Source organism: Mobula birostris, chromosome 11 (assembly GCF_030028105.1).
Source record: "Mobula birostris isolate sMobBir1 chromosome 11, sMobBir1.hap1, whole genome shotgun sequence".
NCBI lineage: Eukaryota > Metazoa > Chordata > Chondrichthyes > Myliobatiformes > Myliobatidae > Mobula > Mobula birostris.
Genome location: NC_092380.1, coordinates 50,227,005 through 50,251,402, shown reverse-complemented (window position 1 = coordinate 50,251,402; position 24,398 = coordinate 50,227,005). Strand labels below are relative to the sequence as shown.

The window sequence follows — 24,398 nt, the reverse complement described above, 5'->3', positions numbered from 1 at the left end:
GATTGATTTTGGCAGAGTTTATGGTCTGACATTGTTCTGTGATTGTCCTGAGAATGCCCAATAACTGTCACTTCCAAACCAATGGAATAATTTCTTCCACAGTACCTCTTGGGGAATAATGTAATTTTCTGTACATATCACACCAGGAGAACTTCCTAAGTTCAAACAGCCAGGAAATTTTTGCTCTGTGCTTAACAACATTTTCATCGTAGCTTCACTTCCCCAAACCCCCAGCAAGTCGCCAAGGATCAAATATGTCCTATCTCCCTGCCCCCACCCGCCTCTCTCTCTCCTGATCACCCTCCTCCCTCCACCAAGGCTTCTCTGCACAAATGCCTGAGTAAAAAATAACAGCAGGATCCAGCCGACATCATGGGAGTCCACACGCTTCCTAAGGCAGGGCAACCATCACAGGTACGTCCTGCCAACTATTCCTACTGCCCAAGACCACTGGAGGAAAAAGGTTAAAATTATCCCTCAAACAGAAATCAACAGAAGAAGAGCTAGGGAGACAACTGCTGTGACCAATTGTTGAGCACCTTTCAATTCCAATATGGCAGTCAATGCATTTGGACATGTTGATAGCAACAGCAACACTAGAAACCGGAATCATGAGACACAGCAGAATTGGAGCAAGTGTAGGGCATTCAGTCTCTCAACCCTGCACCCCCACTCAAAATGATCAAGGCTGTTCTATACTGGCCTTATCTCCTCTTCTGTGCCAGGTCCCCATATCTTGCAATTACTCAGTCTTCCAAGTATATATCTACTTCCACCTTAAATACAGATCTTATGATCTGGCCTCCACTGTAACCTGGGTTGGGGAATTCCACAGAGTCACTCAACTTAATTTTAAATGACTGACCCCTTATCTTGTAGCTTCTGTATGTTCCTCACACTCCCACGGGTGAAAACTTCCCAGCATCCAGCCTGTCGAGCCTCCTTTCTATTTAAATAAGGTCACCCCTCATTCTTCTAAACTTCAAAGAGTTCAGTCCAAGATGTCCCATCTGTATTGACAGGACAGTGTGCTCGAACCAGGAATTTACCTGGTGAATTATATTTGGCAATGCCTCCTATACTACTTTTTAGGTAAGGGCCTAACACCTTGTACAACTATACCTAAACCAAGGGACACAAGAGACAACAGACACTGGAATCTGCTGAAAGAAGCTGCTGGTGGAATGCAAGATTCTGGTAGTTGGATTCATCACCTCTGGTGCTTAGGTCAAGTACCATCTGTGGAGGGGAATGAACAACCAACCCAAAACATTGACTGTCCACTGCCCTCCTTAGATGCTGCCTGACCAATAAGTTACTCCCACATCTTGTTTGTAACAAAACCTCCCTATTCTTAAACTCCAACCTCTTTACAATTAAGACCACCCTACCATTTGCCTTCTTAGCTATTTGTTGGACCCACCTGATAGGTTTCATGATCTTGAACACCTAGATCCCTCTCGACTCTCATTTGCAGAGCACTGATATAACTAAAGGTGAGCTAGAAAGGTAGATGGTGATGTCATTAAGGGTGTAATCATGGGGCATTAGCCTCCATAGTATCCAGGGCTTCTTCAATGAGCAATGCCTCAAAAAGGCAGCATCCATCATTAAGGACCTCCATCACCCAATCTGTGCCTTATTCTCATTGCCACCATCAGGGAGGAGGTACGGAAGCCTGAAGGCACACACTCAATGATTCAGGAACAGCTTCTTCCCCTCTGCCATCCGATCCAATTTCTGACTGGATAATGAACCCATGAACTACTTTTTATTTCTATTTTTCCACTACTCAATTTAACTATTATATATATAGATATTTATTATAATTCATGTTTTTCTCTGTTATTATATATTGCATTGAGAAAGACAACAAATTTCATGACATATGCCAGTGATATTAAACATGATTCTGATTCTGATACTAATGTCAGAGGCCAGTCTTCCAGCTTGCAGCCCGATGTAGCATCACACAATGGTTTATGGCAGGAAGGACATACAGTGCCTATAAAAGGTATTCATCCCCCTTGGAAGTTCTCATGTTTTATGGTTTTATGACATTGAATCACAGTGGATTTAATTTGATTTTTTTTGCCCTGATCAACAAAAAAAGACTCATGCCTAAGTGAAAACAGATCTCTACAAAGTGATCTGAATTAATTACAAATATAAAACACAAAATAATTTATTGCATAAGTATTCACCCCACCCCCCCCTTAATATAACACACCAAATCATCACTGATGCAGCCAATTGGTTTCAGGAGTCACATAATTAGTTAAATGGAGATCACCTGTGTGTAGTCAAGGTGTTTCAATTCCTGTGTCTGGAAGGTCCAACTGCTGGAGAGTCAGTATCCTGGCAAAAACTACACTATGAAGACAAAGGAACACTCCAAGCAACTCTACAAAAAGGTTATTGAAAAGCACAGGTCAGGAGATGGATACAAGAACATTTCCAAGTTGCTGAATATCCCTTGGAGTACAGTTAAGTCAATCATTAAAAAACGGAAAGAACATGGCACAGCTGTAAATGTGCCTCGAGCAGGCTGCCCTCAAAAACTGAGTGACCGTGCAAGAAGGGGACTAGTGAGGGAGGCTTCCAAGAAACCTATGACAACATTAGAATTGTTACAAACCTCAGTGGTTGAGATGGGAGAGACTGTGCACACAACAACTGTTCCCCAGGTTCTTCACCAGTCGCAGCTTTATGGGAGAGTGGCAAAGAAAAAGCCACTGATGAAAAAAATTCCCATGAAATCTCAGCTAGAGTTCACTAGAAGGCATGTGGGAGGCTCGGAAATCAGCTGGGAGAAGGACCTATGGTCCGATGAAACCCAAATTAAGCTTTTTTGGCCATCAGACTAGACGCTATGTTCATCAAAACCATGCCATCCCTACCGTGCAGCACGGTGGTGGCTGCATCACGCTGTGGGGATCATCACTGCAGCAGGCCCTGGGAGGCTTGTGAAGGTAGAGGGTAAAATGAATGCAGCAAAATACAGGGAAATCTTGGAGGAAAACCTGATGGATGCAGTCTGCAAGAGAACTGTGTCTTGGGAAAAGATTTGTTTTCCAGCAAGACAATGACCCCAAACATAAAGCCAAAGCTACACAGGAATGGCTTAAAAACAATGAAGTTAATGTCCTGGAGAGGCCAAGTCAGAGTCCAGACCTCAATGCAATTGACAATTTGTGGCTAGACTTGAAAAGGCTGTTCACTGATGATCCTCATGCCATCTGACAGAGCTTGAGCAGTTTTGTAAAGAAGAATGGGGGAAAATTGCAGTGTCCAGATGTGCAAAGCTGATAGAGACCTATCCACGCAGACTCAAGGCTATAATTACTGCCAAAGGTGCATCTACTAAATACTGACTTGAAAGGGATGAATACTCATGTAATCAATTACTTTATGTTTTATATCTGTAATTAATTTAGATCAATTTGTAGAGCTCTGTTTTCACTGTGACACAAAATTGTCTTACTCTTGATGAGTGACAAAAAAAGCCAAATTAAATTCATTGTGATTTGTGATTCAATGTTGTAAAACAATAAAACATGAACTCTTCCATGGGGGGGAGGGGTGAATACTTTTTATAGACACTGTATCTTGTTCAACCACCACCCCTGCCTTTCATACTACCCACACACCTCCTTCCCCCGCTCCCATTCACTACGGGAGTCTGGAATGCTTTCTGGAGTTATTTCTGTCAGCTGAAGCCTGCAGGGAGTGGAGCAGTAGGAGCAGGACTTTGTCCTGAGTTTATGACTTCTGCACAAACCAGGCACTGCCAGTCCATGAGAAGACAATGCAGTGTGACTAGGGTAAAGGTCAGAGGCACATGGAGCTGCTGCTGTGAAGAAATGGAGGACACTGTTCACAATGCGAACAATGACCTGTTACTACAGCATAGCCTTGCCACAGTGAGGGTGGAGTCCTTGCCATTGGGTCTACAGCAGCCTGCAGTGGTGCAGGAAGAGGAAGAGGAAGGGAGTCGGCAACCTTGTCCTACCTCGGCTGCCTGCAGAACGTTCATCCAACAGTTGGGTAAACAGGCCAACTGCCCATTCACCATTTTCCCCGCAACAGAATAGTAAAAGCCCAGGCGTTATAAACTCCACCCCAGCCTCCAGATAAGTTTTTAAATAAAAGCATGTTATTTGACATTGAAATGCCAAATGGTCAGTGTTCTTAGTGTCTCCTTTCATGCAATGTAGTAGTATCTGCAGCCTGAATGGTGAAGTTGATGAATATTACAGAGATTACCAATGTTCTTAGACAGAGAGCTCTTGGACTCTGAGTCACCATAGATTATGTGGATGCACCACACCACTGTTCTGGCCATGCTGTCCCATGAGGAAATGCGTTGTCATTGAGAGTGGCAGAGTGTATCTGATGTGCTACGTCATGAAAGTGAGCCACCTCCGGGATGCAAATATGAGTCCAGAAGCAGTGCCGGGTGCCTGAGGGTCGTTATGAACCCTGACTGATAGACTGATATAGATGCAATGTTCGAGCCAACTGGCATTATCACAAGAGCTAAAAGGAGCTTGAATCCAGAGCCTCTGAGTTTAATTCCTGTTCCCTTTCCTTCAAAGAGTTTGCCTGAAGGCCCTGAGAGCCAGGCATATTTATTGTGTCCACCTCCCTTCAATCCAGCGACAGTTCCCGTTGCGTTCTTGGTCAGGCAGACCAATGCCCTTGTGCTACAGCCACAACGAAATTCAGGGAAAAAGCATCAACTTTATTTGCTATACACATTCATAATATGTATTAGGAATTTGCTTGGTCCGTTGTGAGAATAAAGAGCTATATAAAATATAAAGTTGGAGGTTGAAGTATGGATATGGAACAAAATGTGCATCACTACATAAATATCACCATGTATTTATCTTGTAAACAGCAATACAGGGTTGAAATGTTTATAAAGCAGTGCAGTGACTGAGGTAATAGAGAGGGTGGGTGGCTAAGGTAGATCAGATTAATTCCATGGGGGAAGAAACTGTTCGTTTTTTGTTTAAATAGCCCTATAGTGCTTTCCAGAAGGGAGCTTTTGGAAAACTGATTGGTGTCCGCACCGATTTTACCTGCCCATCTCTTTGACCTGGACACATACAAGTCCCACACACAATGTGCTGGAGGATCTCAGCAGGTCAGGCAGCGTCTGCGGACGGGAGCAAACAGTCGACATTTTGGACTGAAGATGGGTCTTGGCCTGAAGCATGAGCTGTTTATTCCTGTCCATAGATGCTGCCCGACCTGCTGAACTCCTCCAGCGCGTCGTGTGTATTGCTCTAGCTTTCCAGCACCTGAAGTACCTCTTGCGTCTGTGACACACAAGTCCTGCAGTGACGGTAGACTGCAGCCAATGACCTTTGCAGCTGACCTGACGGTTCACTGCAGTTTTTATACATTGTGAGAGGATGCTGCAACAAACCAGACAGTAATAACTGATGTAAAGGTGCTCTCTATGATAACAGTGTAGAATTGCACCAGTATGTTCTGGAGAAGGTGGAATTTTACCAACTACCACAAGAAGTATATCTTCTGCTGAGCCTTTTTGTTAATAAAGAAGGTATGGTTCTCCCATGTGAGTCCTGCAAAATAATGATGCCCAGGAATCTGAAATGGTGCTACCTGTAGAGTTGTTGAAGATGATTGGGTGGAGAGGAGACACATTTCTCCTTAAGTCAATACACATCTCCACAGTTGTGAGGGTATTCAGCTCCAAGTTGTTGTGAATGCACCTGGACACTAGCTTGTTTACTTACTGGTCGTACTTGGACTCATCATCTCTGGTGATTCATCCAGTGACAGTGGTGTTGTCCACAAACTTTATCTGTTTAGCAGGTGGACCACTGCAGACACAGTTATTGGTGTACAGGGAAAATAGGAGGTGGGGAGAGAACACACCCCTGTGGCATGCCAGTGCTGAGTGAGCAGGATGTGGAGATGTGCTTGCCTGTTCTCACATACTGCTTCCTGTCGGAGAGGAAGTTTGCCATCCATCTGCAGATGGAACCTGCTACATGAAGTTTTGAGAGTTTCTCTTGCAGATGATCAGGGATGAATGGTACTGAATTCAACAAAGGGACTCCTGATGTATGTACCAGAGGAGTAGACGTGCCACGTATGGCCATGTTAACTGCATCACCTACATCTACAAAGTTAGCTGCAACACTATTGTCCTCTCAAAACTCATCACTAGCCTCCAAGACCACAGCCTTGTTACCTCCCTGTGCAACCTGTTCCTCGATTTCCTTACTTGCAGAAACCTGGTCAGTATGGATTGGGAACAATAATTGCTCCACAAACATCAGAATCAAAATCAGGTTAAAAATAGTGCAAAGACAGAAGTAATAAAAAAGTGAGGTCATGTTCATGGGTTCCTTCCTGACAGTAACAATGAGAAGAGGATATGTCCTGGCTGACGGGGGCCCTTAGTAATGGATGCACCGCTCCTTAAAGATGTCTTGGATACTACCAAGAGCAGTACCCATGATGGAGCAGACTAACTTTACAACTTTCTGTAGCTTCTTTCGATCCCGTGCAGTAGGTTCCTCCCCCCATACTAGACAGTGGTGCAGCCTATCAGAATGGTCTCTATGATAGAAGTTTTCAAGTGACTTAGGTGGAAAACAAAATCTCTTCAAACGTTTAGTGAAATATAGCTGCTGTCTTGCTTTCTGTGTAGCTGCATCGATATATTGCGACCAGGTTAGATCCTCAGAGATGTTGACACCCAGGAACTTGAAATTGCTCACTCTCTCCACTTCTGATACCTCTCAGAGGGCTGGATCATGTTCGCTCGTCTTACCCTTCCTGAAGGTCATAATCAGCTCTTTGGTCTCACCGACATTGAGTGCAAGGTTGTTCCCGTGACACCACTCCACTAGTTGGCACATCTCGCTCCTGTACACCCTCTCGTCACCATCTGGGATTCTGCCAGCAATGGTTGTATCATCAGCAAATTTATAGATAGTACTTGAGCTATGCCTCGCCACACAATCATGGGTGTAGAGAGAGTAGAACAGCGGGCTAAGCACACATCCTTGAAGTGTTGATCGTCAGCACAGCAACACCGCAAGGCTGTGTGCTCTACTCACTTTACACTTGGCACTCTAAGGCTAAGTATAGGTTCAATGCCATATCTAAGTTTGCTGATGATACCACTGTTGTTGGCTGGATCAAAGGTGGTGACGAATCAGCACATAGGAGGGAGATTGAAAATCTGGTTAAGTGGTATCACAACAACAACCTCCCACTTAAAACCAAAACCAAGGAGGAAGAAATCAGGGGTCCATGACCCAGTGCTCGTTACGGGATTGGAGGTGGAGAGGCAGTAACTTTAAATTCCTGGGTGTTATCATATCAGAGGATCTGTCCTGGGACCAGAACATAAGTGCCATTTCAAAGAAGGGACGGCAGCACTTCTAATTTCTTAGAAGTTTGTGCAAATTTGGCATGTCATCTAAAACTTTGACAAACTTCTATAGATGCACAGTGGAGTGTATCCTGACTGGTTACATCACAACCTGGTATGGGAACACCAAGGCACATGAGTGTAAAAGCCTACAGTGGTGGACGCAGCCCACCCAGTCCATCACAGGAAAGGGCCTCCCCACCACTGAGCACACCTACAAAGAGCACTACCAAAAGAAAGCAGCATCCAGCATCAAGGACCCCAAGCACCCAGGCCATGCTCTCTTCTCACTGCTACCACTGGGAAGGAGATACAGCAGCCTAAGGTCCCACACCACACCACCAGGTTCAGGAATAGTTATCACCCTTCAACCATCAGGCTCCTGAACCAATGTAGGTAACTTCACTCACCTCAACGCTGAACTGATCACTGAATGCAAACTATGGACTCACTTTCAAGGACTCTACAACTCATGTTCTCAGTTTTATTTAGTTATTTATTTGTTTTTTTCATGCTTGCCCAGTTTGTCTTCTTCTGGACATTGCTTGCTTGTCAGTTTTTGTTTGTGTGTAGTCTTTCAATGATTCTATTGTATTTCTTTGTTCTACTGTGAATGCCTGCAAGAAAATGAATCTCAAGGTATTTAAATTAAATTAAGGCATCCGTTAGTCTTGCGAGACCTTGGATCTGTGCCTGGAAAGTCTTCACTCTCCAGGGTGCAGGCCTGGGCAAGGTTGTATGGAAGACCGGCAGTCAAACTCACAACCTTCAGGTAGCTAGTCCAATGCCTTATCCACTTGGCCACGTGCTCACACAATCTCAAGGTAATATATGGCCATTTAAATACTTTGATAATAAATTTACTTTGAACTTTGAACTTTACAGATCTGTTGTCTCTGCAAGTGAACTCCAGCAGATCTAAAAACAATTTGAGTTATGGATTTGAGAAATGATATGAGCAGCATTTCAAAAGTCTTCATTATGACTGATGTGAATGCAACTGGCCTGTAGTCATTGAGTCCAGTGATCTTTGAGTTTTTGGGATTGGAGTAATTACAGGTTTCTTTGAAGCATTCTGGAACAGTGCATAGTTTGAGAAACTGATTGGAAACGTCTGTGAAGGCTGTAGACAGCTGGTTAACACAAAGTATAAGGATGGCAGGGGAGACGGAATCAGGGCCTGCAGCCTTCTTGATATTTTGCTTCCTGAACAGCTTTCTCACCTCCTCTTTCTCGACAACAAAAAGTCAGAAGCATTGGTGATGATCTGGTTGAATGGGTACTAGAAGAGGTCTTTGAAGTGTGATCTGTAAGTCAAATCTGCAATAGAGCTCATTTAAGCAGTTCGGGAGAAGGGAGTCATTGGGATAGTGGGTGCTTTCTTTTTGTTGGTAACAGACTGAAGATCTTTCCAGACTGAAGAGCAGTCACTTGCAGAAAACCAATTTTCCATTTTGACTGAATATTGGTATTTGGTAGTTCTGATTGCCTTCTCCAGCTTGTACCTGGCCTTTTCGAACTCCCATTTATCCTCACTCCTGCAGGCTTCCTCCTTCTCTAGAAACAGCTGTCTGAGCTCCGTGTTGAACCAGGGTTTACAATTGCTGAAGCTGGTGATTGTTTTAGTGAGGATGCAGGCATCTTCCCAAAAGCTGATATACAGTAGGTGGTAACTGAGTCTGTGTACTCATCAATGCTTCAGTGCTAGTTTTAAAGATAACCAAATCAGTGGAATCAAAGCGGCCTCTGAGCATCTCTGCGGCTTTATCAGACTATATTTTTATAATTTTATTAGCGGGCTTCACCATTTTCAGTTTGCCTGTATGCAGGTATGTGCTAAATTGTCCCATGGTCAGAATGTCCAAGGCAGGTATGGGATGTGGTATTCTTAATCGGGCTGTATCAGTGGTCCAGAATATTACCTTCTCTAGTAGCACATTTTATATGTTGGTGAAGAAAATGGAATTCCTGTTCTAAAGTAGCATGTTTAATATCGCCCATGATAATAACAACAGAGTCTGGATAGGCTTTCTCAGCCTCTGTAAGTAGATTAGCAAGTGTTTGTTGTGCTTTATGTGCTTTAGCTTGTGGGAGAGTCTACACATCAGACACAATGATGGAAGTAAATATTGAAGGAGATGAAAGGGTTTGCAGTTGAGGAATACAGCTTCAATGCTGGCTATACAAATCTGTTTAATAACAGTCTTATCGCTGCACCAGAGACGTGACTTTTAATAAAGAAACGCACACCACAGCCCTTAGCTTTATCACAAAGTTCAGGGATATGATCGGCTTTGTGTACCTGAAAACCCGGTGACCCCACAGCTGGGATGGAATCGCTTAGTCCTGTCTCCGTAAAGCAGTAGACTGCAGTGAGGGAGTGGTCTCTTTTGGTGCTGATAAGAATTTGGGTTCATTTTGTTACAAGTAGAACAAACATTAGTAATAAATACTGCAGGCAGTGCCGAGCTCCAGGAGGCACAGGTTGTCCCCGTGTGCTGATTTGGACCCTGCTGAGGTGTGTCACCACACTGGTGTAATGACCAGCAAACCATCAAATCCACAGGCAAGATCATGTGGTGCAATGGGTGCGACCTAATGGGGCAGAGTGACGTTTGCTTCGGGAGATATTCAACTTGGCACTTTTTAAAAAAAACATCTCAATGGGGCTTTATAGTTGGACACATGATAATGACATAACCTTCTGACCAAGCTTAACCTTCAAAATCAATTTATTTTGGTGTGTTTAATATATAGTTTATTTGTTCTGTTGTTTGATGATACATAATGTGCCATTGTTTCCTTTGACTCTTCCTAAACTAATTAGATGTTTACGTCTCCTGACAATGTGCTCTGTATGAATCCTTTATTCTTGGCAGCACCAACTCCAGACAATATAGCATTGAAATGGCTTGAATTCACTTGCCACTAATTTCGGATTGGGAGCTACACGTAGCTAGAGAGTGATCTTGTTGAAGCTTTATTAGATTATATTCAGTGACAATAGGTCATAAAACAGTACAGCACGGGACAGGCCATTTGGCCCATCATTTTTTCAGACCTTGATACCGATTTATACTCCTGTGTATCATCCAGGCCCCTCCATTCCCCTCATGTTCATGTGTCTGTCTAAAATCCACCTGGCTGCCTGATTCCTCCCACTCCCTGCGTAAAAATCTTGTCCCTCACGTCTTGGCTGTGGGCACCACAGTACAGTAGCAGTTAGCGCGACACTTACAGCTCGGGGCGTCAGAGTTCAGAGTTCAATTTAATGTCATCCGTACGGACTCTGTACGCCTTCCCCATGGAAGGTGTGGGCTTTCTCCAGGTCTCCAGTATCGACCAAAGACGTACCGGTTACTGGGTTAATTGGTCGGTGTAAATTGTCCTGTGATTAAGCTAGGGTTAAATCAGAGTTTGCTGGGTGGTGCATCTCAAAGAGCTGGAAAGATCTATTCCACATTGCACCTCAATAAACACCGCCCACCCCCAACTTAAAAGCATGTTCTCTGATGTTTGACATTTATATCCTGGAAATCCACTTTTCTCATCATTTTGAAAGAAGGCCTCCATCGCTTTAAGAGGAACAATCCAAGTTTGCCCAACCTGCCCTTGCTCACAGCTCACAGCCTCTAATCCAGGCAGCATCCTGGTAAACTCTTCTGCACATTTTCCACAACCTCCAACTCCTTCCCATAACTGGGCAATGAGAACCACGCATAATAGTCTGTGTGGTTTGATTAAAGTTTTACACAGCTGCAGCTTGACTTCTTTACTCTTATACTCAACACCACTACCAATGGAGGCAGCATCCCATCCACCTTTTTCACCACTTTATCCACTTGCACAGGCACTTTCAGTGAACTGTGGACCTGGACGCCAAGATCCCTCTGTACCTCAATATAAAGGGCCGACCATTAACTGTATCCATTAATCTCTCAAAGCACAACACCTCTCACTTACATGAATTAAACTCCATCTGCCACTTCTCCGTCCATATCTGTAACTGCATAATCAAAACTACTTAATTTTCTTATATCTCCACCCTTTCCATTTCAACTGCTCTGACTACCACCACTCATTGTCTGTTGTTATCATTTCTCTCAGGCAAAGTTATTTCAGAAGTTGTTAAAAAGCAAATACAAGAGCTGTCAATCCTGGAAATCCGGAATAAAGAAAAATGCTAGAAATAGCAGCTTAGATAGTGTCTGTGCAGAGAATAACAGAGTTAATGCTTCAGGTCAATGAAAAGTCATCAAAGTGAACCGCTAACTCTTTCTCTCTGCACAGATGCTGCCCACCTGATGAACGTCTAAGCATTTACTATGTATTTATATTTTCTATAAGTTTGTCGCACTCACTTTAGTGACCCCCATCTTTAATGGTGTTTTTGTTTTGTGCATTAAAATATTATTTTTAAAAATATATTTGTTCTTTGGGGGGGTTTTTTTTGTCTTTTAACCTCTTTCTGAGGCTTTTTATTTTCCTTTGAAACTCTCCTTAATTTACATATTGAACAGATTATTCGGTTCTATGCATACATATTTATTTAATTAATTTGTGGCTATGTTGTTCTTTTTATCGAAACAAAGGGTGGTAAAGTGATGCAGCTTGTAGAGCACCTGCCTAACAATTCCAGCAACTGGATCAAATCTATCCATGTGGAGTTTACATGCTCTTCCTCTGATTGTGTAGCTTTTCCCCAGATGCTCCAGTTTCCCACCACAAGCCAAGGACATGAGCTTGCTAAATTAATTGATCACCCCTAATGCGTAGGTAAGGAGTAGAATATAGGTAAGGAGTTCAAAGTCCAAAGTAAACTTTATTATTGAAGTACGAGGGGTGATTGATAAGTTTGTGGCCTAAGGTAGAATCTAGCACATTTATTTTCCCTACATTTACATACTTAGTCCAGCAGTCATGGAGCATACAGATCCCTTCTTTGTAGAAGTCGGCATCTTGGACCTCCAGAAAGTGGTCCACAGCAGGGGTGATTGATAAGTTTGTGGCCTAAGGTAGAAGGAGATGAGTTATTAACTTCAAACTTTCTGCATTTTCACTCTAAGAGTTAAACTGCACGTGCGTGTAACAAGAGCTGTATAACTAATCTCCTTCTACCTTAGGTCACGAACTTCTCAATCACCCCTGCTGTGACCCACTTGGAGGTCCAAGACACTCTCGTTACATGCACGTGAAGTTCAACTCCTTGAATGCTGGGCAAGTGGGTGTAGTTCTCCCCTTTTGTTCAAGAGCCTGATCGTTGAGGGGTAATAACTTTTCTTGAACCTGGTGGTGCGAGTCCTGAGACTCCTGTACCTTCTGCCTGATGGCAGCAGCGAGAAGGGAGCATGACCTGGGTGGTGGGGGTACCTGATGATGGATGCTGCTTTCCTATGACAGTGTTTCATGTAGATGTGCTCAATGGGATGAGCATAGATGGTGCTTGATAGTTGTCATTGATGTGGAGACCTGAAGGACCCGTTTCTGTGCAGTATGGGTCGATCATTTCTGAACTCCCTTTGATCTCTCAGTTAACTATTGTCCATTGTTTTATTACCGTACATCTGCTAACAGTTTATCCTGTTCTCTTCCTTCACTTACATCTGCTAACAGTTTATCCTGTTCTCTTCCTTCACTTCACCCTTATTGCCTCAGTTTTGACCTTGCTTATTCCAAACCATATTTTGGTCTTTGTACTATATATCTCACTATCAATTCATGTCTTAAACATTATATTGTGATTACTATTTCCTTGATATTTCCCCATGCTTTGACCTCTAATTGTAGGATCAGGAAGTAATCTTGTGTACTGTGTAAACAAGTGTCATGTTTTACTATCTGCACTGATGTACTTCAGATAGATAAAACCTTCAGCAATGGTTGTTCAATTTTTTTACTCACTCAATAGTTTAACCCTCATTTTTCTCCCTCTGTTTCTACAATTTAGTGGTCTACTTGTAGAAACATTCTTTTCTAATGGGAAGACAATTTATTTCAGAAGTCAGCAGGTGGCAATTTCCACTTGACGTCACACTAAGGAAAGCTGTCAATGTACTGTCGGCACAGTCAGTGGCAATGAAACACACCCACTTCACGTTGCTTTCGCATTGTCATCCTACAGTAGAGAGAAAGACTCGGTTTTATGTAACACACACAAAATGCTGGAGGAAATCAGCAGGCCAGGCAGCATCTATGGAGAAGAATACAGTCGATGTTTCAGGCCGAGACCCTTCATCACATCTGGAGAAATGAAAGAAGAGGAGTCAGAGTCAGAAGGGGAGGGAGGGGAGGGAGAAACACAAGGTGATGGGTGACACCGGGAGGGGGAGGGGATGAAGTAAAGAGCTGGGAAGTTGAATTGTGAAAGAGATAAAGGGCTGGAGAAGAGGGAATCTAATAAGAGAGGACAGAAGGCTGTGGAAGAAAGAAGAAAGGGGGTGAGGGGCACCAGAGGGAGGCAAGAGGCAGGCAAGGAGATAGGTGAGAGGGAAAAGGGGATGGGGAATGAAGAAGGGGTTGGGGGAAACATTACCGGAAGTTCAAGAAATCGATGCTCGTGCCATCAGGTTGGAAGCTTCCCAGACGGAATATAAGATATTGATCCTCCAACCTGAGTGTGGCCTCATTGAGACAATGGAGGAGGCAATGGAATGACATATCGGAATGGGAATGGGAAGTGAAATTAAGATGGGTGGCCACTGAAGGATCCCACTTCTTCTGGCAGACCGAGCATGGGTGCTCAGCGAAGCAGTCTCCCAATCTATATCTCATCGATATACAAGAGGCCACACCAGGAGCACTGGATACAATAGATGACCCCAACAGACTCACAGTTGAAGTTTTGCCTCACCTAGAAGGATTGTTCTTTGCCCTGAATGGTAGAGACGGAGGAGGTGTAGGGGCAGGTGTAGCACTTGTTCCGCTTGCAAGGATAAGTGCCAGGAGGGAGATCAGTGGGAGGGACGAAAGGACAAGGGAGTCACGTAGGGAGCGATCCCTGCAGAAAGCTGAAAGTGGTAGTGCTTTTCACAACGTTGTGATGTACAAAGACCAACTACCTTTGAAATACAGTCAATATCATAAAGCAGGACATGTACCAGTCTATTTGTCCACTGTACAGCCCCCAGATATTAAATTAAATCGATTTAATCTGGCTTATTGATATTTAATCAATGCTCTATAAAGAATAAATATTGGCCAAGGCACTGGAAGAATACCAATTCTGTCATTAAAAAGATGATACGTAACTTTCATATGTCATATACAAAACCTAGTTTTATTTGGTAGAAATGTTGGGTCATTCATTTTATTTTTTTTCTTGACAGAACCATCTTCTTTCAAAAGGCCTGATCTTGATGGAAGAAAAGATGCGCGTGTGTGAAGGTCAGTATGGTGTCAGTAAAAAAAAAGAAATGGACTGAAGCTTCAGGTCTGAAGATTGAATGGAGATGACCTCAATGGAACCAAACTTTAGAAGCAGAGCTCCGTATTCCTCTAAAACTAGATCGGGAGTTTAGCCAACATGACAGAGGACAATTTTCTGCCTGTCATAGTTTCTTAGCTCCAAGGCCAAGTGAATTGATTTTAAGCTCAATACAAAGTCATTAAATCAAAACTAACTGAAAATTCCATTACTTTGATAATTCAAGTCTCCTTTGCAGGGCTTGTCTCATTGCTTAATTCAAATTATTAGATAATCCAATTCTCCCTGTGCTGACTCTATCGTTCCCTAATCAGTAGACCATATTCATTTCATTTCAGTCTGAATGAAGCAGCATGAGGTTGTAATTAAACTATTAATGTTGCCCTGTCTGATAAACACACTCACTGGGATCACAACAGATAAACTAGAGAACATCTGCAGATGTTGGAAATCCAACCAACGCACCAAATACTGGAGGAACTCAGCAGGGCAGACAGCGTCTATGGAAAAGAATAAAGAGTCGACATTTCCGGCCAAGACCCTTCATCAGGACTGGAGAAAAAAGATTAGAAGTCAGTAAGAAGGTGGGAGGAGATTAGAAAGAAATACAAGGTAGTAAGTGATTGGTGAAACTGGAAGAGAGGAGGGGGTGAAGTAAAGAGCTGGGAAACCGACTGGTAAAAGGGATAAAGAGCTGGAGAAGGGGAAATCTGATATGAGAGAACAGAAGGCCATGGAAGAAAGGGAGGGGTGAAGCAACAGAGGGAAGCGATGGGCAGGTAAGGAGATGAGGTGAGAGCGGGAAAAGGGGATGAGGAATGGTGATGGGGGGAGGGGTGCCATTACCGGAAGTTTGAGAAATCAACGTTCATGCTATGAGGTTGGAGGTTACCCAGATGGAATAAAAGGTGTTGCTCCTCCAACCTGAGTATGGCCTCATTGCGGCAGTAGAGGAGGCTGTGGACTGACATTTAGGAATGGGAATGGGAGGTAGAATTTAAATAGGTAGCCTTTGGGAGATGTTGCTTTTTCTGCCAGACGGAGTGTAGATGCTCAGCAAAGTGGTCTCCCAATCTACATCGGGTCTCACTGATATACAGGAGGCCACACCAGGATCACCGGACGCTGTTCTCACCCACATCTCTTCCATTTCACACATGTCTGCCCTTCCACCATCCCACCAGGGATAATTGTCCGTAACTTCTGCAATCTCCAATGAGATCCCACCACCAAGCACGTCTTGCCCTCCCCCAACTTTCTGCTTTCTGCAGGGATCGCTCCCCTATGTGACTCCCTTGTCCATTCATCCCTCCCCTGATATCCCTCCTGGCACTTATCCTTGCAAGCAGAACAAGTGCTGCACCTCCTCCCTCACCACCATTCAGGGCCCTAAACAGTCCTTCCAGGTGAGGCGATATTTCACCTGTGAATCTGTTGGGTTCATCTACTGTGTCTACTGCTGCAAAGAGGCCACACTCAGGTTGGAGGAGCAACACCTTATATTCCGTCTGGGTCGCCTCCAACCTGACGGCATGAACGTTGATTTCTTGAACTTCCGGTAATGGCCCACTCCCCCTCTCCATCACCATTCCCCATTCCCATTTTCCTCTCTCACTTTATCTCCTTGACTGTCCATTGCCGCCTCCCTCTTGTGCTCCTCCCCCTTTCCTTTCTTCCATGGCCTTCTGTCCTTTCCTAGTCCCCCTCTCCAAGTTTGACCTATCACCTACTACATTGTATTTTTCCTTCCCTCCCCCCACCTTCTTACTCTGACCTCTCACCTTTTGCCTCCAGTCCTGATGAAGGGTCTCGGCCCAAAACATCGATTTACTCTTTTCCACAGATGCTGCCTAGCCTGCTGAGTTCCTCTAGCATTTTGTGTGTGTGTGTGTGTGTGTGTGTGTTGCAAGAGATAAACTGCATGTCCCTGTGTAAAGTGAGATTGCTAAATATTTAAGGTATTGTAATTCAATGCAGAGTAGCCAGCTGCAGTTATGTCCCACAAGTCCCTGTCACTTTAAGGCAGCTTGAAGACAAATATTTAGTGAGTCCAAGTTTGAAACGTATCTTGAATGTACTACAATTAGGCTTCCAGACATTAGATATCAAGGTATCTATTTGTTAATTAGCTTCAACAGATACTGAGCCAAAGGAGAGACGGCAATAGGATTCAGGCAGATGTCTGGCCACTGGAGCCCAGAGGATAAATGACTCCAAGCTCCTCTTACAGGGTGTCAGTCTCAGCTTTGATAACAGAGAGCTGGTGGCCTGCCTTCCGCCCAGGCTGCATTAAACTGTAGTCAGTGATGCAATGCAGCCTAACTAATAAGCTTAATTCGAATCATCCCCTTCTAATCATTGTGATCATTATAACTGGTGGGTTTCAGATTGCAATAAACCACTATAATCAACAATGACTGAAAACAGCACTGACTGGAAGAACTCCACTGTGCCTTTTCAGCCTCAAATACTTAATATTGTCAGTCATGTTAGTACACACATTTAGAATAGACTACAAGCATGGTTACTTTGTGCAGACAGATCCTTTCAACTGAGAGCTCAGTTGCAATCCACCCTGCAATGCTGTCTTCACATTGTGTCAGCTGTACGATTAGGATGATCTCAGTTTACTCGTGCAGGCTTGGTCATGGTGCAGAGAGACTGTATCAACTATTTTGGTCATGTTGTTTAATGGATAATGCTAGAGTTAGAGCTTAAATACCGTTCTTGAAAATGTTCTGGAGAATATTTTGCAAAGAGAACTGCAATTTAACCTTTCACTCAATGACTCACTGGGGTACTAGCCTAGGTCTGGGCTGTGATTCACCCTGCATTCAGCAGAGAAAAGAGAAAAGTGTTGCATTTAACACTAAGCAATTCAATGTTTTTCTCTTTTCTTTAATATTTCAGTGTTCACACCCTCCATTTAAGATGACAAGGGACATAGAATTAGTTGAGCAAAGTTGGTTTGACATTAATTAGTTTCCACTAGTCAAGTTCTACTGCTCCAAAATGACATTTTTGGCCCCATCTCTTTTCTGTTCTAGGTGAAAATCTTTTAGAAGCTTTAACAAGAATATGGGATCATTTTTTTACTGAAATCCTACCCATGCTACAGGCCATATTTTACCCTGTACAGGTAAGGAGTGAGCACACATTAGTTAAAGGTTAATAATGGGTAAGATCTGGTGAAGGGAAGGTTGGTGAACATTTTAGCATTCTCGATTGTGATCAAGTGTCAGCAAAGTATACACTGCAGTTTTACAGAATGTATGTACATCCGTGGACATGTGCACACATTTTGTATGTGTGTGTGCATACATGCACGCACATGAATGTTCAATCTACAGTGATTTCACTCAAATCCCTCATTTACCTCATACTCAGTAGCTGAGTTGCAGACTGCAGATGTTGTTTGCCTTCACACATGCTCAGAGGCCAAACTTCAAACCATTTCAACACTTTCACTAATATATTCTAAAGAACAAGCCATATGTTTAACATATACAAGAGCATGGTCCTATACCAACCTGTCCCTGCTGTATCACACTGCCTTCCGGCAATGAAGGTTCTCCAGAAGACCCTGGGAAATGTGGGCCACTTCCCATCTCTCTAGAGTCACCTGGTAGTGAAGCCAGACGTTGATGATAAAGTTTATTATCACCTTCAATGAGCTAACGAGGCCTTTGGTCAGCTGGGAAAAAATAACTCAGAAATCAAAACCTCAGATCTGGCACAAAGTTCACAGCCTACTTGGCAGCAGAGGTCCCTATGTGTTTCTGAGTCCTAGACGATCTACAACAAGCATCTCATTGTATTGGAAACTACCACCGATGCCATCTCAAAAATGACAGGGTGGATTAGTAAACCAATGTCAGTATCACCTCCCCGACCAACCTCCCCGGGAGGGAGACCCTAGTTTCCTTCATTGGATTACGTTAGGCAGGCCACGTCATTCGCATGCCCGACCCTAGGCATTGAGTTCTGTCATGGCAAGAGATCACCAGGCAGAGAAAAAGATTCAAGGATGTGCTCCCCCGTTGAAGAAATGCAACATCCCTGGGGGATCTGGCCCACGGCTGCTCAAAGTGGAAAAGGAGAAGCTCATGTCCGTGCATCAGGAGCACGCAGAAGCTCCATTTAAAGGAGACCACTCACAAACTACTAAATGAGCCATCCCCTCAGCTGCCACCTGCCCCATCGAAGGCACTTTCCACACTGGCTTAGTAAATCATCACAGGAACTAGAGTGAAAGCATTAAGAAGCCACAGAACTGCTATGAAGAGGAAGGAATTACAAATGTGGTTCTTTTGGCTGATGAACAGACTTGAGCTTCTCAGTACCAATCTGAGAATAACTAGTGACTGACTCCCCCTGATGAGGGTGACAAATTGATGAGAAGTATTATGTGATCCAGTTCTTGGACCACCATTCTTTCAAATGATTTACAAAAATACTCCATTGAACATAGAACATAGAATAGTACAGCACATTACAGGCCCTTCGGCCCACAATGTTGTGCCGACCCTCAAACCCTGCCTCCCATATAACCCCCCACCTTAAATTCCTCCATATACCTGTCTAGTAGTCTCTTAAACTTCACGAGTGTATCTGCCTTCACCACTGACTCAGGCAGTGTATTCCACGCACCAACCACTCTGAGTATCCCCTTGTATTGAGCAGTGGTACCCTGGGGAAGAGGCGCTGGCTATCCACTCTATCTATTCCTCTTATTATCTTGTATACCTCTATCATGTCTCCTCTCATCCTCCTTCTCTCCAAAGAGTAAAGCCCTAGCTCCCTTAATCTCTGATCATAATGCATACTCTCTAAACCAGGCAGCATCCTGGTAAATCTCCTCTGTACCCTTTCCAATGCTTCAACATCCTTCCTATAGTGAGGCGACCAGAACTGGACACAGTACTCCAAGTGTGGCCTAACTAGAGTTTTATAGAGCTGCATCATTACATCGCGACTCTTAAACTCTATCCCTCGATTTATGAAAGCTAACACCCCATAAACTTTCTTAACTACCCTATCTACCTGTGAGGCAACTTTCAGGGACCTGTGGACATGTACCCCGAGATCCCTCTGCTCCTCCACACTACCAAGTATCCTGCCATTTACTTTGTACTCTGCCTTGGAATTTGTCCTTCCAAAGTGTACCACTTCATACTTCTCCGGGTTGAACTCCATCTGCCACTTCTCAGCCCACTTCTACATCCTATCAATTTCTCTCTGCAATCTTCGACAATCCTCTACACTATCTACAACACCACCAACCTTTGTGTCGGCTGCAAACTTGCCAACCCACCCTTCTACCCCCACATCCAGGTCGTTAATAAAAATCACGAACAGTTGAGGTCCCAGAACAGATCCTTGTGGGACACCACTAGTCACAATCCTCCAATCTGAATGTACTCCCTCCACCATGACCCTCTGCCTTCTGCAGGCAAGCCAATTCTGAATCCACCTGGCCAAACTTCCCTGGATCCCATGCCTTCTGACTTTCTGAATAAGCCTACTGTGTGGAACCTTGTCAAATGCCTTACTAAAATCCATATAGACCACATCCACTGCAGTACCCTCATCTATATGCCTGGTCACCTCCTCAAAGAACTCTATCAGGCTTGTTAGACATGATCTGCCCTTCACAAAGCCATGCTGACTGTCCCTGATCAGACCATGATTCTCCAAATGCCCATAGATCCTATCTCTAAGAATCTTTTCCAACAGCTTTCCCACCACAAACGTAAGGCTCACTGGTCTATAATTACAAAGACTATCCCTACTACCTTTTTTGAACAAGGGGACAACATTCGCCTCCCTCCAATCCTCCGGTACCATTCCCGTGGATAATGAGGACATAAAGATCCTAGCCAGAGGCTCAGCAATCTCTTCCCTCGCCTCATGGAGCAGCCTGGGGAATATTCTGTCAGGCCCCGGGGACTTATCCATCCTAATGTATTTTAACAACTCCAACACCTCCTCTCCCTTAATATCAACATGATGCAGAACATCAACCTCACTATTATTGTCCTCACCATCATCAAGTTCCCTCTCATTGGTGAATACCGAAGAGAAGTATTCATTGAGGACCTCGCTCACTTCCACAGCCTCCAGGCACATCTTCCCAACTTTATCTCTAATCAGTTCTACCTTCACTCCTGTCATCCTTTTGTTCTTCACATAGTTAAAGAATGCCTTGGGGTTTTCCTTTACCCTACTTACCAAGGCCTTCTCATGCCCCCTTCTTGCTCTTCTCAGCCCCTTCTTAAGCTCCTTTCTTGCTTCCCTATATTCCTCAATAGACCCATCTGATCCTTGCTTCCTAAACCTCATGTATGCTGCCTTCTTCCAAGAGAGATCTCTAAACATCAACCACATGTCCATAGTACATTTCTCTGCAAAAACATCATCCCAGTTCACACCCGCAAGTTCTAGCCTTATAGCATCATAATTTGCCCTTCCCTAATTAAAAATTTTCCTGTCCTCTCTGATTCTATCCTTTTCCATGATAATGCTAAAGGCCAGGGAGTGGTGGTCGCTGTCCCCCAGATGCTCACCCACTGAGAGATCTGTGACCTCACCCAGTTCGTTACCTAATACTAGATCTAGTATGGCATTCCCCAGGTCAGTCTATCCACATACTGTGACAGGAATCCGTCCTGGACACACTTAACAAACTCTGCCCCATCTAAACCCTTGGAACTAATCAGGTGCCAATCAATATGAGGGAAGTTAAAGTCACCCATGATAACAACCCTGTTATTTTTGCACCTTTCCAAAATCTGCCTCCCAATCTGCTCCTCTGTATCTCTGCTGCCAATATCAATTGGGCTAATGGTGGCAGCTCTTACATCAGAGACCCACAGGATTGGTATACAAATTATACAGGAAGAGAAGAGTCTGTGAGTCACTTTAATGGGAATCAGTGTCACATTTCCAAAGCAACACTTCACTCATGCATTCCATCTTTGGTGCCTGCAAAGTATTTGTGATTCTACATAAATTTCTCTGAGCCTGTGGAGACGGCACCTGGACCTCAGCTCGTCATTTCCTTCCACAGTGATCTGGAAAATGGTGTGTGAGAAATCCAGCATGGTGTCCTCACACACACCCGGGGCACGGAACATGGTTAATGTTATGTTGGCAGAACTGTCGTTGCGGCTGTTTTAAAATCTCAGGGCTGCAGGGATTGCCATATTTTTATCCTACCTTGTTCCATCCATTTCTTTTGCCATTTGTATTCGAAAGTACAAACCTAAAGTCACCAGTCTGACTGTGCCAGAAAAACATCCTAAAATGTTTCCTGAAAACTCCTTCCATCCACTCTCTCCTTTATGATCTGAGTTATAGTTTCACTAAAATTAACCATGTATTAAATTACATTTCAAAGTAATGAACTAAACTTATTTGTTGATTTGCCTTCTGTGTCATTTGGTACCAATTTGCAAGTCCCAATCTCTCCCAAAATCCTGCACGAGGACTTGAGGTTTTACCCAGTTTTGATGCTGTGAGCTACTGCCCTGTGCATTAATATGACACCAAGCTACCCCTGAACTTCATGACCTTACAAAGTTATATAAAAACAAAGAGGGACATAGATAAGTTTCACAACCAAAGTCTTTTTCCCAAGATTGCGGAGTCTCAAACTACAGGGCATAGTTTAAGGTGAGAGGGGAAAGATTTAAATGGGACCTTAAGGGATTCCATTTTCACACTGGTAGAGGTTCAATTTAAAAGTTTTTAAACATTTAAAGGACACGTGGATAGGAAAGGTTTAGATGGATATAGGCCAGACACAGGCAAATGGTGTTAGCTCAGGACAGCATGTATGTGTTGGGCCAAAAGACCTGTTTCCCTGCTTTAGAACTCTAATATTAATCAACTTAGTTTCACTGTACTTGAATCAGAATTGCAATTATTCTAAATTAAAAACTAAAACTACAGGTAATGGATAACTGAACTAGAAACAGAAAATATTCAAAACACTCAGCAGATCAGGCAGTATCTTGGAGAGAGAAATAGTGCTAATGTTTCAAGAGCTAGACCCTTCCTCAGAACTGGGAAAGAGAGAAAACAAGTTAGTTTTCCGTTACGGAGAAGGTGTTTGCTGGGGAGGAATGAATAGAACAAAGGGCAGATCTCAGGTAGGCTGAGACCAAAGAGATAATGTGGCAGTCATAACCACATTACACTTTCCGGTCTGTACTATATGCTGCTGACAGCAGGGCTCTTCAGAGATGCCCATCAGACCAAAATATACCAATAGGGTCTATAATTAAACACATGTTTGATACACCCACAAAATAATTCTCACACCACAATGAGGGGCGATAGTGAATTAAGCATTTGTACTATGTCGATGACAAAAATGAAGAGCAGCTGAGTCCAGAGGAGATCATTGAGAGAGTGACTGGGATGCTTGGTTGTTTTCCCAGGGGAAAGAACTAACTATTCGTCAGATGGCTTTACTTGGATTCAGAGATCTGGTCCTGCTGAAGGCCAATCTGGAGCAAGTGCTGCTTCAGCGTCATAATGATGTCCCTCCATCCATCACACAGATGTTACTGGTGCTTCAGGTAAAGTCCTAATGTGACCCATTCTGGTTAAAGTGGGTTAAAACACACAGATCCTTTCAAGGCAAGCTGCACCATTAGATTTCTCAGTGGGCATGAACACTACCTCACAAATTTTTCCTTTCTTTTTGTCCTACTTATTTCATTTAATTTTTTATATAAACTTCTTATTGTTATTTATAATTTTTATTATAACCATATAACAATTACAGCACGGAAACAGGCCATCTCAGCCCTTCTGGTCCATGCCGATCTCTTACGCTCACCTAGTCCCACCGACCTGCACTCAGCCCATAACCCTCCATTCCTTTCCTGTCCATATATCTATCCAATTTAACTTTAAACGACAACATCGAACCTGCTTCAACCACTTCTGCTGGAAGCTCGTTCCACACAGCTACCACTCTTTGAGTAAAGAAGTTCCCCCTCATGTTACCCCTAAACTTTTGCCCTTTATCTCTCAACTCATGTCCTCTTGTTTGAATCTCCCCCACTCTCAATGGAAAAAGCCTATCCACATCAACTCTATCTATCCCCCTCATGATTTTAAATACCTCTATCAAGTCCCCCCTCAACCTTCTACGCTCCAAAGAATAAAGACCCAAATTGTTCAACCTTTCTTTGTAACTTAGGTGATGAAACCCAGGTAACATTCTAGTAAACCTTCTCTGCATTCTCTCTATTTTGTTGACATCTTTCCCATAATTCAGTGACCAAAACTGTACACAATACTCCAAATTTGGCCTCACCAATGCCTTGTACAATTTCAACATTACATCCCAACTCCTATACTCAATGCTCTGACTTATAAAGGCCATCACACCAAAAGCTTTCTTCACCACCCTATCCACATGAGATTCCACCCTCAGGGAACTATGCACCATTATTCGTAGATCCCTCTGTTCTACTGCATTCTTCAATGCCCTACCATTTACTATGTATGTCCTATTTTGATTCGTCCTACCAAAAT

The 24,398-nt window shown here is 43.5% G+C and overlaps 1 protein-coding gene across 3 annotated transcripts in view; it reads left to right on the top strand.

Moving 5' to 3' along the window:
* Positions 1–24,398, top strand: part of LOC140205075 (proline-rich protein 5-like) — a 129,675-nt gene that overhangs the window by 80,325 nt on the left and 24,952 nt on the right. For 2 of the 3 annotated variants that reach the window (XM_072272227.1, XM_072272230.1), the window contains exons 5-7: positions 14,749–14,806; positions 17,894–17,985; positions 23,291–23,431. In XM_072272227.1, the coding sequence (XP_072128328.1) occupies positions 14,749–14,806; positions 17,894–17,985; positions 23,291–23,431 (291 nt within the window). The remainder of the gene's footprint in view (positions 1–14,748; positions 14,807–17,893; positions 17,986–23,290; positions 23,432–24,398) is intronic. The other variant, XM_072272228.1, reaches the window with a different exon arrangement.